This window comes from Bos taurus, chromosome X, assembly GCF_002263795.3.
Source record: "Bos taurus isolate L1 Dominette 01449 registration number 42190680 breed Hereford chromosome X, ARS-UCD2.0, whole genome shotgun sequence".
In the NCBI taxonomy this organism is placed as follows: Eukaryota; Metazoa; Chordata; class Mammalia; order Artiodactyla; family Bovidae; genus Bos; species Bos taurus.
The window spans coordinates 58,062,054-58,079,786 of record NC_037357.1 but is presented as its reverse complement, the minus strand read 5'-3'; the positions used below and the strand labels follow the sequence as shown (position 1 = coordinate 58,079,786).

Below are 17,733 nucleotides of genomic sequence, written 5' to 3'. Positions count from 1 at the left end.
TGCAATCTTGTCAGCTTTTGGAGAAAGTTAAGTGACCAAACTAATAGACATTTTTTCTCTCTTTATATTGGAAAAGCCCTGCCAATATTTATATATTAAAAAGGCATTATTTGGAAAAGTAAAATAGGAGAACTTTTTACTCTGGACAGCTTCTAAGATTTAAAACATCTGTCACTCATTTATGAATGGGGAAGTGATAATTAAAATCTAAATATAATCTCTCTTTTTTTTTTTGTTTTTGAGTTTTACCAAAAAGTGGAGTCATAATTGGAGTTCCAGTTCTGACTCCTGAGGCAGTGTGTCTCTGAAAAGTTATTTAGTTTACTTTTGCCTCAATTTCTTCATCTGTAAAATGAGCTTAATAGTAAGTGTCCAGTGAATGGTTCATTAATATTGATGAAGTTGAATCTGTAGTAGTGTATACTTCCTCCAATAAATTGAAGCTTAATTTTAGTTATTATTTCTCAAAATGATTTAAATGTATTTCTAATCTTCAAAAATCTAGGCATCAGTGCTGTCCTTCATGAAACACCTACTCTAGACTATAATATAGAATGAAAGAAATATAACAGAGCACCTACAATTATAATTTAGTGTTTGAGCCTTGGACCTTGAAAATTACCTAGTTCCGGAGTTCCCAAACATTTACTTTTAGACAGTACCCTGACCAGTGAAGACGTTTTACTGGCCCATGGTGAAGTGAGGGAAATAAGCCCCACAGGCCATGAAATTTTTAAAGCTGAACTTTTTCGATTTGAAAAATTGCTGCTTATTATAAGTTATATCCTTCTAATTTTGAGGAGTTAGACCCGTTCTGTATTTTATGAAATGTTGGTGATAGTAAATGATAGGTTTTTGTTTTTTATGTCCATGCTTGGCCAAAAAAAAAAAAAAAAATTGGCAGTTGTGTCATTGCCCTCACCATCATTCTTTGTTTATAAAACTTTTACTTGTCTATGATATCTTAAAATCTGAATCCAACTTTCTCATGTAGATGAGGAAATAGACAAGAGGTCATTTAATTTGTTCCAGGTAGTGCAGCTTGTCAAGCTGCTGAGCCAGGACCAAAGCCCTGTATACAATGCTGTCTCTCTTGTATTTCTGGTCTTCTGAGAATCGCTCTCATTATAATAGATTATGAAACTGAAACAGAAGAAATAGTAGTTTTTATGTGCTCATAACTATTTTTGAATTCCAAGTATAAAGAAATTCAAAAGACTTAATGTGCTTGTATAGCAAAGATTGCTACAGTTGACTGATTAGGCTGCATTAGAAAAATCTTGAACATGAACAAAGATTTTCATCAACAGACCAAAATTAGTTGTCTCCGAATTCAGCTACACAGGCAGCATGCTGTCCCATGATTGACAAAGGAGATAAGGTAACAGGTTTAGTGTTTCTTTTGGGAAATAGACCATAGTGCAATTGTATGGGCTGTAGGATTCAGGCTCCTATAGTTATTTATACACAGAGAATCTATTTCCTGTTTCTTTTTCCCTCTCCACCCCCACCCCACACGTCCCACACACATAAAAATTTATTGTAATTGGCCTGCAGCCCACTTAGATGTGTAAGAGAAAGAACTACCAAGGTGAAGAGCAGGAGTTTCCAGAAGCTTTAGCAAGAGTATCTGGCCAGTTCAGGAGTCAATAAACACTTTGGAGAGAGTTCTTCAATTGGCATAGTGCCTTGCCTCTCCCAAAGTACACTTCAAAATAGAAATACCTAATTCCCTTATCTCACTCACGTTCGTGAAGCTTGCATGGGTCAGGTGAACAAATGAACATGAAGAGAGAACAGAATGGAAAATATTCCTCATCCTTAACATGGAGACATTACCTCTCAGAGTATTTTTCCATGGCTTCTTGTATTTGACTTCGTGTGGCATCCTTCTTTAGTTAAGAATTCTTTAATTTCTCAAATGTCAGGAACACCCATAATTCAGTGTGAATAATTTAACTATGTATTGCATTAATAATAATGTTAATAATAAAAATACATATTGAATTTTTTCATTGTCTTTGGAATATCCATGCCCTTTTCTTTACTAGCGCTAATATTTGAGCGCTATAAGATTTGAATGGCTTTTGATTTGAATGGCTATAAGACTTCAGTCTTCAACAGATTTATCAGTCACTGAACTCTTTTATTAATCTCAGTTATAAGATATATTTGCTACTGAAGAGCAGAGCGAGGTTTTGTTGTTTTATTTTGTTTGTTATTTACCACAGTACAGTTTCACATTATGGTGGCCTGGTAGCTGAATCATAGTGACTTATTTAGCCATTTTGTAAGAAATGGTTTAAGACTACCTTGCTGCATGGCTTTTTAACAGTGTGAGTACTGGGAAACAACATTCATAGCGAACCAATCTATTAAACTGGTCCCTCCTCTAGGAAAGGCCAGAGGATAGGGCATGTAGCCAAGATGTAAGTTGCAAAATTCTCCCTGTAAAACAAAGGCTGTGGGAAATAGCACTGCAGATTAACAGATTTGTTTTTTAAACCTGTGCTCAGGGTTGGCAGCTCACAGCTGTATTGATTTATTATAATTAGTAGATAAGATGATAGGAGACAGATGTGTAACAAATAGCAATGATAATAGTCTATATATTTCTCATTCAGATAACACATTTATAACTGTGAGTTAATTTGTCAGATATGTAATCCAATTGTTTTTATTAACTTATGTTAAGATCATAAAGAAAAAAATACCCAGTACACGGAAGACTTTACAGACAAAAAGTCTACACCATGCATGATGGGCTGTTGAATGTAGCAGCAGGGTTTTGTCTAGAGGGACCTGTAGCAGATCCTCTTTAGCAGGGATTAGGGATTGGGGTTGTCATTGTCGTTGTCTGCTTCCCTTCTACAGCACTGAACCCTTTATATTTCTCTGAACACATAACTCCTAGAACTTAGTTTCTCTCCCATTTTTCATGATGTCTGAAAAAGTTGGATTATAACATCATGTCTTGTTGGCAGGTGCCACTTCTAGCATGATATATCCTCAAAATTCCTTATATGTAAGCTTTGGATTAAATTATATCCAATCCACTCTCAACTTTGGAAAGCTTTAAAAAATCAAGTGTGTTTTTAAAAATAAAAATCAAGTGTGTTTCAATCACTTAAAATGAGGAAGATAAATGTACTTGTACACAGTGTGTGTGAGGTGTGTAGGCACAACATTGTATGAGGCTCCCACATTTCAACACATGACATCTCCTTATTTCAACATATGTAGATAGGATCCAAATTATACTATCCTATGACCTATAAAAAGCATTATCTGATACGTGCTGGGCATGTTCTTAACGCATTATGGGAGGGAATGCGTGCTCGAGCAAGAAAGGGCATCTTCAACATGGCAGCTGAGGTGCTTTCTTTGCTGGGGAAAGCTGGGAAGAGACTAGCAGGATGGCGACTTCAGGAGTTAATATCCATCCAGGTGATGAAGCAAACAAGTTTGGTTCATCTTGTTTGAGATGTTACCAAAGATCAGTCATAGCTGTGAGACTCTTCTAGTCAAACTAGCTAGGCAGGCGTACAGTGTGTGGTATAGAGCATCTGTCTAGTCATCCTAGGTGTTTGCTTTTCTTTTGCTTTTTTTTCAGCTTTCAAATGTATTTATTATAATTACTGTAAACTTCAAAAGTTTGACTGTATAAGCTATTTCATATTGATTAAATTGACTTACCAACTTTGAGTCACATGAGACTTACATAGAGCAGACAGATATATATTTCACATGATTATTCAGTCCTGCAAACTGTCTGAAAGCAAAAGATCATGCTAGCTACTCTTACTGCCTTTTATTTTCTTAAAATATTAACATTTAAAAAGTTTTAATGTTGAAATATAAGGTTAATTATATTGTAATGTAGTGCCTATGAAGTTTGATTTCATTAACCAAAGCAACTGTTTTCTTTAATGGGTATATAACCTTTCTCCTATATGTTTTAAAATCACTTGAAACTTTTTAATAGTGTGTGAAAGAAAATAGGAATTTTTAAAAAAGCACTCCACCCCTTTACAAAAGTCTTGTTGATGCAATATCTATGTCGAAGTATGATCTTTTAAAGTGCAACAGGTATGCATATCTGTTTTAATCTCTTGGAATTTTTATAATTGTTTTCTGATTTAATGTTTAGTGGATACAGGCTTATCCTTTTCAGAAGGCAAATTATCTCTTTATTTGGTATTTAAATTACTCTTAACTGATGTGTGATTTGAAAATGTGATTTCTTAAAGTACCACTGACAGTTAATCACAGATTATCACGTTGATATCTGTTACATTTTCATAAGGAAATATATCAAGGACAGATGAAGAATATTTGTCTCTACCATGTGTCTCAACTTGGTAGATGCATGGATCCTTGCTTGGTTTAGACCATTTTCTAAAACTTGTTAAAAAAAAATTATCTTGGTATGGACTTTAGTTTATTATTTTTTCTCTTTCCTGAATGGGTGTTGTGTCACATGCTATTGGAAAAGATGATGATTTCTTTTAAATTCAGCCTTTAATCAGTATGTCACGTTTGTTTACTTTGTGTGCTGGAGCTTCATGTATTACTAATGCTTTTTGTGTTTAACCTAACTATCTCAGAGCGTTTGAAGTAACTGGAATGAAATACTTAACATTAAACTTGGCCTCAAAACAAGAAGCAAAGTAAAATTACACCTGATTTTCACTTAAACTTCTAGGACTTACTGGGCAGCTAAAGGGCTCCCCGCCCCCTGCACTGCTATAAAAATGCTTTAGACCGTAGGACAGATCAGTGCTCAAAGTTGTCATCAGGATTTTTTCATACACAAAGTTTGTCACTCTCACCTATTTAAATTATACCAGTATGACCCAGGTCACAGACAGTACAGCTAAAAGCATGGACTTTAAAATCCAGTAGACCTGGATCAGAATCCCTACTTAGCTGTGTTATCTTGATCAAATGATATGTCTGAGACTATTATATCATCAGTTATAAGTTACATCCCTAGTTCATTAGTATATTAGTTCAAAGTGTGTTTCTGAAGGATTAAAGGAAATAGTGTATCTAAAGGACTGAGCATAGCCCATAGTACAGGCTCAATAAGTGGTTATTAATCTGATGCTCGGGCTTCCCAGGTGGCTCATTGGTAAAGAATCTCCCTGCCAATGCAGGAGATGCAAGAGACGCAAGTTCGATCCCTGCGTCAGGAAGATCCCCTGGAGGAGGGCGTGGCAACCCACTCCAGTATTCTTGCCTGGAGAATCCCATGGACAGAGAAGCCTAGCAGGCTACAGTCCATGGGGTCACTGAAGAGTTGGACACAACTGAGTGAGCATGCAATCCGATTCCCAAATGGAATGCTGAACATCAACAGGAATGATTCGCTATCCCCTGACTGAAGCTGACGCCCTGCCCTTTCCAGCTGAAATACAAGTGCATTATTTGATTTTAAGGAAGTGCAACTCAGAGTTCATGTCCTCCTGGTGGGACAGCAGTATCCCTCTTCATACATGGCAGGACAGCATTTGTGAAAGGCATCCGTGAAAAGGCACATGATACAAATTCTATAATCCTCTTGCTTTTGTAACAACTTGTCTTTTTCCTCTGTGGAAAAGGCAGTTTGTCCAGTTTCATGTTTTCTATCAAGCAACTAAACACATGTTCAAAGTAATTACCAGGAATTTTAAGAGTATACCATTTCCTGGAGTGTTGGCATGGACAAGTGATTTTTTAAAACGATGACTAAGATTGATTGTCTTCTGGCTATTGCCCTTAACATACATTTTTACTTTATAGTTTCAGAGCAATCCCATCTCCATTCTTATTTCAGTCAACAAGTTTATTGAACACTTCATACACAGAGGTACAAGTGTAGGAGGATTCAGCAGCAAACAATAAACTCTGCCTCACGGAACCTTTATGTTCTAATGGAGGCCTTGAAAATAAACATGAAAGATAAAGCATATGATGTATTAGTGTTAAGTACTAAGGAGAGAAATCAAAACGGGCTGTGATTTTGGAGTGACTGGAGAAGGCCTTGGGCTTCCCAGGTGGCTCTGTGGTAAAGAATCCACCTGCAATGTAGGAGACTCAAGAGACCTGAGTTTGATCCCTGGGTCAGGAAGATCCCCTGGAAGAGGGTATGGCAACCCATTCCAGTATTCTTGCCTGGGAAATCCCATGACTGCAGCCTGGCAGGCTATAGTCCATAGGGTCACAGAGTCGGACACGACTTAGCAACTGAGCATGGGGAAGACCTTACTGAGGGAGTGATATTTAAATAAAGGCAAAAAGGAGATGAGAAAATAAGCTGGGAAGGTATCTTGGAAGAACATTCCAGGTAGAGAGAATAGCGTGTACAAGAGCCCTGAGGCAGGATCATGCTTGTTGTGTCCCAGAAACATCAAGGAACAAGTTGGCATGGTAGCAGAAGGAAGTGGACAGTGTCGCAGATGAAGGCAGAAACTTGAGGTGGGGGACAGGTCCCTTCTTATAGATTGGAGTAAGGACTATGTTTTTTTCTGAATGAGTCACATGGGGATTCTTTGAAAGGTTTTGAGCAGAGGAATGGCATGATCTAGCTTACAATTGAACTGGAGCACTCTGGCTGCTGAGTTTATAATTTGTTATAAAAGTGGAAGCAGGGAGCTCACATTGGGTATTGCAGTTCTCCAGGTGAGAGGAGACAGTGGCTTGAGCCAGGTTGGTATGTGTGGAGGTGGTGAGAAGTAGTTAACTTTGGTATCTGTTTTGTGAGTAGAGCTGGTAGGATTTGCTGATGAATTGGCTGTGGAATTGTGAGAAAGAGAGGGGGATGAAAGTGAACCTGATTGAAGGCCTTTGGTTAAAGCAACTGGAGCTACAGAGACGGGCAAGACTGAGTGGGCTATTTGTGGAAGGATGATCAGCAGCTCAATTTCCTATTAATACATATGTATTAAATGAGTATGTAACTGATATCTAAATGGATCTGTTGAGGAAGCAGTTGGATATACAAACCTAGTGCTTAAGGGAGACCTCCAGGCTTAGCAGAGAAACTTTGGGATCATCACCATATTTATGTTGTTTAAAGCTATGAGCCTAAATGAGATCACCTTGGGAGTGAGCTTAGATAAAGAAGAGGTTCAAGGACTGAACACTATATCATTGAGAGGTATGGGAGATAAGAAGCAGCAATGAAGATGGAGAAAGAATTGTCAGGGAAGTCGGAAGAAAATCTGAAGAATGGGTTCTCCTGGAAGCCAAGTGAAGAAGTTTCCAGCAGGAAAAGAGGGGTCAACTGGGCTAAAGGCTGGTGGTGGGTCAAGGGCAGGGTGAGGCCTGAGCTTTAATTGACCTTGGGATCTGACAACATGGAAGTCATTGGTGACCTTGAGCAAAGCAATTTTGTGGAATGGTAGGAGGAAACCTGCAGAGAAGGCAATGGCACCCCACTCCAGTACTCTTGCCTGGAAAATCCCATGGACGGAGGAGCCTGGTGGGCTGCAGTCCATGGGGTCGTGAAAAGTCAGACACGACTGAGCGACTTCCCTTTGACTTTTCACTTTCATGCATTGGAGAAGGAAATGGCAACCCATTCCAGTGTTCTTGCCTGGAGAGTCCCAGGGACGGCGGAGCCTGGTGGGCTGCTGTCTTTGGGGTCGCACAGAGTCGGACACAACTGAAGCAACTTAGCAGCAGCAGCAGCAGCAGGAGGAAACCTGAGCTTAGTGGGGTCAAAAGAAAATGGGAGATAACTGGGTGACAGGGCATGGGGACAACTCTTTAAAGGAGTCTTACAGAGAAGGAGAGGGTTTCTTAGGTGGCGCTAGTGGTAAAGAACCCACCTGCCAATGCAGGAGACTTAAGAGACATAGGTTTGATCCCTGGGTTGGGAAGATCCCCTGGAAAAGGGCCCAGCAACCCACTCCAGTATTCTTGCCTGGAGAATCCCATGGACAGAGGAGCCTGGCGGACTATAGTCCAAACAGTCAGACATGACTGAAGTGACTTAGCACACACACAGAGAAGGAGAAGAAATGGAGCCACAGGCAGAGAATAAGGTACAAGAGAGGGAATGGTTTTTAAGATGAAAGAAATCATAGCCTGTTAGAATGTGGGTGGGACCAGTTCAGCAGAGCAGGAGAAATTAATGAGGCAGGAGAAGGAAGAGTTAATAGAGCAGCAGAACAGAGGAGCCTGGTGGGCTGCTGTCTATGGAGTCGCACAGATTCGGACATGACTGAAGCGACTTAGCAGCAGCAGCATCAAGGTCTTTCTAGTCTAGACAGGGGCTTCATGCATGAGAGAAGGGGTCGGCCTTGGCTGGGAGCATTACCAGCCCATCTCTAGTCATAGGAGAGAGGAGAGATGTGGCCACAGATGCGAGTAGTTGCAGAGACACTGGTGGGAGTCTGTGGACGTTCTCTTCAGACGGTTTCAGTTTTCTCAGCCAAATGGTAAGCCAGGTCAGCAGCTGAGGTTGAGGACAATGAAGGAGACTTGGTGGTCTGAAGAGAGACAACAAAGCATGAACCCCAGGAGAGCAAGCCTGTGGATGGCCTAGGGCAGGGCAGCATGGCTTCTCTGCAGCTTCAAGGGTCCATTTGAGGGAGCAGCCATGGATCTAAAGGGGGATGTTTGGCTCTGTTGGGTGTTTCTCCAGCCAAATTCAGCTGCATGGGGAAGGGTGCAGATAAGGTGGTAAACTGGATTTAACCAGGTCGTGGTTTAGCTGAGTGAGTACACCAAAGTGGGAGAGGGGCAAGAGAGTTGAGAGTGTATTCCAGGGACCAATACCACACACCCATGGAAGTGAAGCTGGATCAGACAGAGGACTTTCCCAACAGTGCCATGAAGTAGATGGCAAGCAAGTAGAACACAAGCAGTATTCCCGATTGCACATGATGCCGCTGGTACAGAGCTTTACATGAGAGGTCGTATATCTTGTCCAGAGTCACATTTAAGAGCAGATACTGAGTTGAGAAGCCAGATCTCCTTTGATTAGGGTGTTTACCACCCAACCTATCATAGGCTTTCTTCTAATATAATAGCAGGGTGTTTAATCTTAAGTTACCAAATCACTATACACATGTGTCTCTTATAGTGACATTCTAGTAGCATTGACTCTGAAATAATATGACTTAGATCACAAAAGGGGACCAGCACTTTAAAAGCAGAAAGCTCGAAAGTATCTGCCATGCTGCTTGCTGTTTTCTGATACATCCTGCAGTTCTGCTGCCAGCCATTCCCCAGAGTCCATGAGGACCATCCTCATTTCCCAGTCTTTGTCCTCTCCTTTTGAAAATGTTCCCATCCTTTACACCAACCCAAAATACTGTGCTTTTTTTGTGAAACCTTCCTAGGTGGTTCTCCTTCGTCCTCCATCTCTCCCCGATCCCCAAACTGGGTGTAATCTCATCCCTTTTTTGAATACCTTTTGTTCTTGCTTCTCTGATGGGATCTATCATAGTCTACTGTATATGTTTGTGAACTCATCTCCCTGCCCCCTACCATACATATGGACATGCAGATGTGCATGCAAAGGATTGAGAGCATGTTTTATTCATCTTTGTATTATGTGCTCAAAACATACATAGTAGGTGTTCAAATTTTTTTTAAAAAATTAATTTATCAGCAGACTGTGTGTAATGCTGGAAAATTTTTGATACAGAAGGATTTTTAAATGATAGGCCAAAGTGAGCGGAGGCTGCCTGGGAGCGGGGGGTGCTTGAAAGAGCACCAAACTTGGGGACAGACCTCGGATGCAATTTGCACTGTCACTCATTCACTTCCCTTGGAGATGAAAGATCAGACAGCATCAGTGGCTCAAATACTCAGCTGAAATGGAGGTTCCATAGAGTCCCTTCAGGTGCTCACACAGCTTCCCCAACTGAAGCAACTCTGCTTTTTTCTTTTATCTATACTTGTGTTTCCATGTGCATATAAGATTTTATTCAAATGAGTGACCCATACCCACCCCATGCCCCCAGCCTCAGCACCACCAGAAAAAATAGAAAACTTCTAAACTAAATGATCTCTCTTTACCTCAGTGTTCTTTGAGCCTTGTGGGGTGTGTGTGTGTGTGTGTGTGTGTGTGTGTACTATGAGGATTAAGTAGATGTTTCCCTACCTCTAAGACTTAAGGGAAGTCTGTGTAAAAAATTAAGTGTATATAACAAAACAGTTGACTGAAAAGCATGCAGCACAGTTTAAATCCAGCTAGTTTGTAATATTGTCAAAAGCTGTCTTCTGCTTCTTCAGCCCCATTTTTCAAATGAGACTGAGGTGATACTCCCCACTTAGGGGGATTCTATCAGTCTAAAGACTTTTGTTTGTCTTCTGGTATTGTCCCTGAGAATTTATGTATTGAAATAAGTATTTATTTTGAATTAATTTCCTTTCAGTACTTCTTTATATTATCAGTAAGGAATTATTTTTAAAACTGTGTGTAAGTAGACTATCATCTCTGAGTACCCTTTAGGGTTTATAAAGGAGTATTATAAAATATTTGTTATAATAAAGAGGTGCTGGATTTGATAGGGTTGCGAACTACTGGTCTGTGCTGCATACTTAGATGCTTAGATGTTTAAAAATGATGACATAATCAAGGATCAGAATGAGTGGTAGACATTTCTAGTGATGTGGGAAATTAGGAAAAGGAGAGACTATCATGGATTTGGGTAGTCATGGAATGTTTGATGGAGGAGAGGATTATTAGAGGGGATCTTGCATACTGAGGATCAGGCACTATGATAGACCCTTGGTGTATTCTATCTTGAAAAAAAAAAAAAAGGGTGACGAGACTTGTCAGAGAGATGGAGAAAGCAATTTCTAGGTATATTGTTTAGTAACTCAGTTGTGTCTGGCTCTTTGTGGCCCCCTGGACTGTAGCCCTCTAGGCTCCTCTGGCCATGGGGTTTCCCAGGCAAGAAGACTGGAGCGGGTAGTTGTTCCCTTCTCCAGGGGATCTTCCCAACCCAGGGATCAAACCCACATCTGCTGCATTGGCAGGCAGATTCTTTCCACTGAGCCACCAGGGAAGCCCTTTTCTAGGTATAGTAAAGCATAAAGTTAAAGTTGCAAGGGCCCCAGGAAATTGTAAGGGTGGTGTCAACCTTTGGTGTTCATGGATGGATTCCAGGGAACTCAGGAATTCCCTGAATGTGAGTATACCATTTTGCATATCTTTCTGAGGAGAACTGGGTCTATAGTACTCATTGAATTCTGAAAGTGGTCCATCACCCCTAGGAAGTTAAGGCCTACTGATCTAGCCAGATCTTATGCTCAGAGGCTTTGCCCAAGGTTACACAGCTAGTCAGTGACAGAGATGGGGCCTGAATCACAGGTCGTTTCATCTGTAATTTCTTGCTCATTTCACCACGCTCAGTTGAACAACATGAATAACAGCAGAGCAGGCTTAAGGATTATGTTACCATTTTATAGTAATTGGTGTAAAAAGGCACAACTGTCTTGGGGTCAGTAGTTGATTTTCACAGGAGTTGCAGAAGGATGCACTTTGCTTTGGCCCCTCAAAGTGAGCTAATACTGTACTTTTTTCTAGTTGAAATATACTGCCACTCACCAAAATAGCTTTCTCAACTGAAGGCAAGCTCCTGGAGAAAGATTATTCTCCATGAGGCTGTTTCTGCAGTTCCTTTCCAGTTGGCACTGTTTTTCTGACCTGCAGTGGCCTCCAGTTTCCTGCCAAATCAAATGAAAACTACTTCGCCTGATTTGTCAGATCATGTACTACTGTGGCCTGTACTGCTGTGGCGAGTACTTTGTGCCCCAGTCAGGCGAGTGTCCTTATTATTTGCACTCATTCCTCTCCTAGAGTCTTTTCATTCCTCTCTTCATGTGGTTCCCCAGCCCAGAATGACCTCTGTCCTTTTCCTTTGTTTCCAGATCCCCAACATAAGGTCCAGCTTAAGTCTAATCTCCACAAAGCTTCCCTTTGTAACTGTGGACCATTTTGCACTTGCTCTGAACTGCTATCACATTAATTGCTTGCACTGTGCACCACAGGACTTAGGTATTTCTACAGACTCTTCATTGGAAAGAAGGTCGAGTGGTCACTTTGAGAATGGGGTTCCAGGAAGTCCAGGGTGGGACTCAGGGCACCCCCAATCCCTGCTTCTGCCAGAGCAATTCTACTTTAGTGTTTACAGATGGGAAATCTTCACTAGTGTTTATTTGATGAAGTGGGTTAGCTGCCCCTTTCTCCTGCAAACAAAGTTTGAAAAACATTGGATCTATCTTGTGTGCTGATGACTTCATAACTGTTAACTCATAATGAGCAGGGGCCAGGAGACTTACACTGCCTTGGACTTAATACTGCCACTCCCAGGCAACTGGTGCAATTTGAGCACAAAACAGACATGTAGGAAATGATTTTATGATTATATTAGCCCAATTTGGGGGATAGGCGATAATGAATAGCATTACTAAAAAATTATCATAATGAAGAACTCAGAATATTTCTGGGTTGATCATTGAGAAATAAGCCAAAACTGGTGGATTTATTTCCCCTCTTTTGAAAAAGCCAAATACTATTTAAAGCTGTTGAGTTTACATGTGCATATTGAAGAGAAACCTCAGTATTGGCATTCTCTACTCTCCTAAAATTTAGCCAAACTTAAATATCACAGGCATGTGCTCATATAGTTGCTATAGTGTTATACAACTGACTTGTAGAGTCACGTGCAGTATACCAGATAACCTACAAAAATTGCATCTAAAATTTATGGCCATAATGATTAAAACTGGAAAATACCAGTCTTTCAGACCAGTTATTTCTGCTTTCTCGTATCAAATCAATGCTAGAAACTAATAAAAACCTGAGTATTTAAATCAATGGTGCTATCAACTTGTTAATACTCTTTTGTTTTTGTTTTGTTTTCCCTGCTCTCTGCCTGGTTCATTGTCTTCACCTGCAGGTGTACTTTATTGTCGGCTTCCAAAGATTACTAACTCTTTCTGTATCATTAAAATTGAACTGCCTTGACTATTCTGCTACTCTTACTGCTGCTCCCATTATTGCCTTCTTCAGCAAAATCAGGCTTTCCGAAGCCAAAGAATAACAAGAAATAAACATCATTTTAGAAGCCTTGCCACCATGAAACTTAAGCAAAGTGTGCTCACCATTATTTTGCTGCCTATCCACCTGTTAATAACAATATACAGTGCCCTTATATTTATTCCATGGTATTTTCTTACCAATGCTAAGAAGAAAAACGCTATGGCAAAGAGAATAAAAGCTAAGCCCACCTCAGACAAACCTGGAAGTCCATATCGTTCTGTCACGCACTTCGACTCGCTAGCTGTCATAGACATCCCTGGAGCAGACACCCTGGATAAATTATTCGATCATGCTGTCTCCAAGTTTGGGAAGAAGGAGAGCCTGGGAACCAGGGAAGTCCTAAGTGAAGAAAATGAAATGCAGCCAAATGGAAAGGTTTTTAAGAAGGTAAAGCATTTTGGGGCTTTCTATTTTTTTTTTAAGGGGAAGGTACACTTGACTATAAATCAAGTGCATTTAAAACATGCCAACATTTCATTATAGTGCCTGTAACTAATTCTCCAAAGCTGTTCCTAGCGTCTGTATATTCACTTAAGGGCAATTTTGAGTTCTCCCCATTGAATAGTATTTTAATTGCTTGTTTGAGCACATATGCTAATATTACAGCATCTCTCACTCTAACAGTTAATTCTCGGGAATTATAAATGGTTGAACTATCTCGAAGTGAACCGCCGAGTGAATAACTTCGGTAGTGGACTCACTGCACTGGGACTGAAGCCAAAGAGCACCATTGCCATTTTCTGTGAGACCAGGGCTGAATGGATGATTGCGGCACAGACCTGCTTTAAGTACAATTTTCCTCGTAAGTGCCTGGTGGTTTTGGAGGGAGAGAGTGGGCTGTTCTTATACATGAAACTGTCCTGAGCAAGTGTTAAGCCAGAACCTGTTGACCTTGAGAATCCTAACTGATGAATTTGTGCCCAGTTTGTGGCACTTTTAGTATTTTCTGGTTTCTTTAGGTTTAGAGAGTTAGAATCCTGAGAATTTGTAAGACACATTTGCGACTGCCAGGAAGTTTGAGGCAAAGTGGAAGGGTAAGAGCAGAGACTATGAAAGCAAAGTAGATTATAAAATATATTCATGTCTGTGAGTCTACCATTAAAAGTTGGCTGAAATAATATATCTAAGAAATGTTTATCATTTAATGTTTTGTATATTTTTTATTATGTAGTTGTGACTTTATATGCCACCCTTGGCAGAGAAGCTGTAGTTCATGGGTTAAATGAATCTGAGGCTACATATCTGATTACTAGTGTTGAACTTCTGGAGAGTAAACTTAAGGTAAATATGACATTTTCTTTTAATTTATGGTAGCATTTGACAGCATAGGAAAATATTCAGTAATGAAGTTGATTGCAAGCCCATATTTAATAGCTGGATTTTCCTTCTGTTCAACAGACTGCATTGATAGATATCAACTGTGTTAAACATATCATTTATGTGGACAATAAGACTATCAATAAAGCAGAATACCCTGAAGGATTTGAGATTCACAGCATGCAATCAGTAGAAGAGTTGGGATCCAAGCCAGAAAACTGTAAGTAAAGCAAACAAATTTATTAATTGATTCAAGGCTTATTATTCCAGTAAATTAAAGAAATAATACAAGTGAAAACTGTTAAGTTCTCTGATTTAAAAAAAAGGTTTGTATAACTCAATAAAAAATAACATGAAAAATGTTTAAAAACTATCAAGACCATATAATATTAAGATTTTCTCTCCCTCCTCAAAAAGGTAACCACTGTTTGAAAATTTACTAAATTACTGAGAAGTATTCAATGGTTCAGGGCTTCCCTGGTGGCTCAGATAGTAAAGAATCCGTCTGCAATGCAGGAGACCGGGGTTCAATCCTTGGGTTCGGAAGGTCCCTGGAGAAGGGAGTGGCTACCCATTCTAGTATTCTTGCCTGGAGAATTCCATGGACAGAGGAGCCTGGCAAACTACAGTCCATGGGGTTGAAGAGAGTTGGACACAACTTAGCAACTAAGCATGCATGCATTCGATGATTCAGATTTATGGCAGCTGCTGCCAAACTTTCTTCCCCCCCCTTTTTTTTTTTTTTTGTTAAAAACCTACTATAACCTTCCAGTCTGAACCTCATGTAAGGGACAGATCTCAGGCCTTCCATTCAGTAAAATTTTCCTTTATTTTTTTTAGTGCTAATGCTACTGATTTTAATCATATCTCTGAGGATACAAACCATAAATAAAACCATACTTGGATTTATTCTACTACTGGTATGGTAGTTGGTATTCCATTTGAAATAAGTTAAGTGTGTCATATCAAAATGTCAGTTGGTCATCAGGTCAGAGAGGGTTGAACAGTTGAAATATTCCATTTAAATTATTTTCTTTCACATGTTTAATGAGAAGATCACAATACTCTGCTAGATGAGGAAGCCAAGTCTTTTATAACAGGCAGTCAGCATGCCTGCCCTTTGCTCTGAGGAAAAGTATTATCTTTATTGCACTGGACAGTGAGCATGCCTGTTCTTTGCTCCAGAGGGAGACACTTTTTCTGTCTTCCAAGGCTGCTCACTGTGGAATCATCCTTGAAAAGATAGTCCAGAATAAAGTCAGTGCCTCTGCTCACAAGATGTGCAGAAACTCAACAGACCCATGGAGAGTTGTGTCTCAACACCAGGTTGACACTGCAAGATTGGGATAAAGTTGACTGACAAGTCCTGATTGGTTGGGATTTGTTGGCATAAAACTATGGGAGGTAGGGGTCCTCATAATTTTGTGTGAGCCGTAACATGATAGACCCACATATCCTACCTAGTCCACTCATCTCTACCTTCTTTTATTGTATTTTACAAATGCATCCATCCATAAATTATTAGGGGGAAAAAAGGTCCTCATAGTTTGAGAAGCACAACTCTAGCAGACAGGTTAGCAAGCTTCAACCTGCATCTGTTTCTCTAAATGAAGTTGGATTGGAACACAGTCACATCCATTTGTTTAACAATTGCCTATGGTTTCCTTCACTCTCCAGTAACAAACCTGGGTAGCTTTGGCAGAGAGACCATACGACCCTCCAAGTTTAAAATATTTACTCTATGGTCCTTTGCAGTAAAAGTTGGCTGATCCCTGCTCAAGACAGCTAACTGTAATCTGTTGGGAAGACCTCTCTATTTCTTTCCCCTAATCATTCAACAAGCAGAGGCGGCACTGGAGCTCAGGACACAAGATGATTAAACGTTCCTACCTGAAGGCAGACGGCAAGAAGAAACAAAGTTTAGAAACTGTTTAGATATTACCTTTGGTGGGAACTGAAGGCCATCTAAGCCCCTCTAAATTGTCTCTTTTTCTTGGTTTCCTAAAATTCCTGTTTGATTTTGATTAAAAAGAATCGAAGTATGGTCTGACCCTGATAGGGAAAGAAGCATTAATTCTGAAAGACCCAAAAGAATCCCCAATCCAGACACATACCAAATATTCTAACTACAGGCATGAGTGAGTGTATGTGTGTGTGTAGCAGAGAGAGAAACAACTTCCTGTTACAGTTTTTATGTCACTGCACTTTCAGCAGTTTCAAGAAATGATTTCCTTTATAGATTTCAAGAAGCAACCGTCAAAACACAGACATCATTTTGGTTTGATTTCCTTTGGATTTTACTTGCTACTTGGAATCTAATTAAAAAAATATGTTAAATGTATAATGGTTATCTTATTGTTATCTTACTCAACATCCATGGTTCAATTATTTTTTAAAATAAAATTATTTTTCTAAAAACTTGAAGAGAGTCAGGTCCAGTTGGTTTTCAATCAGGAGTGTGTATGAGTGTCACCTGTGGAGCCTGTGATCCATTCCAGACATACAAAACCAGAATTTTCAGAGCTAGGGTCCAGAGATAGTATTTAAGTTGCACAGGCGATTCTTATGCCCACCAGTGGTTAAGAACCAAAATCTAGTCCAACCATTTCATTTTAGACATGAGAAAACTGAGGCTTGAGGAGCTCACACACAGTACTCTATCGTCCTAATTCTCCAGATCTTAGATATCTTTCCACAACAAAACCCTGTAAACAGCACTGTGGAGAGGGATTAGGCTAAACATTCAGAAAATGGGCCAAATTAAGTTTGAAGTTCTCATTGCAGGTAACCAGAATTGGATAACCATTTTCTTGTTGATGATCAATAGAGAGTATTTGTTTTAAATAGTTCATCATTACACCAGAATCTAAAAATCTTATCTCTGTTTAACAATTTAACTTTTAAACTAAAGGAAATGTGCTTTTTCATTCATTTAGTGAGCGTTTCTCCAAATAGACCAACTCCTTCAGACTTGGCTATTGTCATGTATACCAGTGGATCTACTGGCCGACCTAAGGGAGTGATGATGCATCATAGCAATTTGATAGCTGGAATGACTGGCCAGTGTGAGAGAATTCCTGGGCTGGGGTAAGAGAAAATTATTGAGTGTTCTTAGAACTAATGTTTGACATTCTCTAAACTCAGACTATAGTAAAACAATAATTGATGTTTCTAATTTACAATGTCTTTTTAAGAATGGCTAGAATCTTTCTCTTACTTTGTTTTAGACCAAAGGATACGTATATTGGCTACCTGCCTTTGGCTCATGTGCTTGAGTTGACAGCAGAGATCTCTTGCTTTACCTATGGCTGTAGGATTGGATATTCTTCTCCACTTACACTCTCTGACCAGGTGACAAGCTTTTCAGT

At 39.7% G+C, this 17,733-nt stretch overlaps 1 protein-coding gene across 7 annotated transcripts in view; it reads left to right on the top strand.

Annotated features, from left to right (window-relative positions):
- Positions 1 to 17,733, top strand: part of ACSL4 (acyl-CoA synthetase long chain family member 4) — a 77,605-nt gene that overhangs the window by 30,347 nt on the left and 29,525 nt on the right. For 2 of the 7 annotated variants that reach the window (XM_015461586.3, XM_015461587.3), the window contains exons 3-8: positions 13,199 to 13,435; positions 13,673 to 13,850; positions 14,220 to 14,329; positions 14,447 to 14,585; positions 17,302 to 17,452; positions 17,593 to 17,716. In XM_015461586.3, the coding sequence (XP_015317072.1) occupies positions 13,208 to 13,435; positions 13,673 to 13,850; positions 14,220 to 14,329; positions 14,447 to 14,585; positions 17,302 to 17,452; positions 17,593 to 17,716 (930 nt within the window). In that variant the 5' untranslated portion in view covers positions 13,199 to 13,207. Of the gene's footprint in view, positions 1 to 12,905; positions 13,436 to 13,672; positions 13,851 to 14,219; positions 14,330 to 14,446; positions 14,586 to 17,301; positions 17,453 to 17,592; positions 17,717 to 17,733 lie in introns of all 7 variants that reach the window. The other 5 variants (XM_002699866.6, XM_015461585.2, XM_024988727.2 and 2 more) reach the window with 3 other exon arrangements.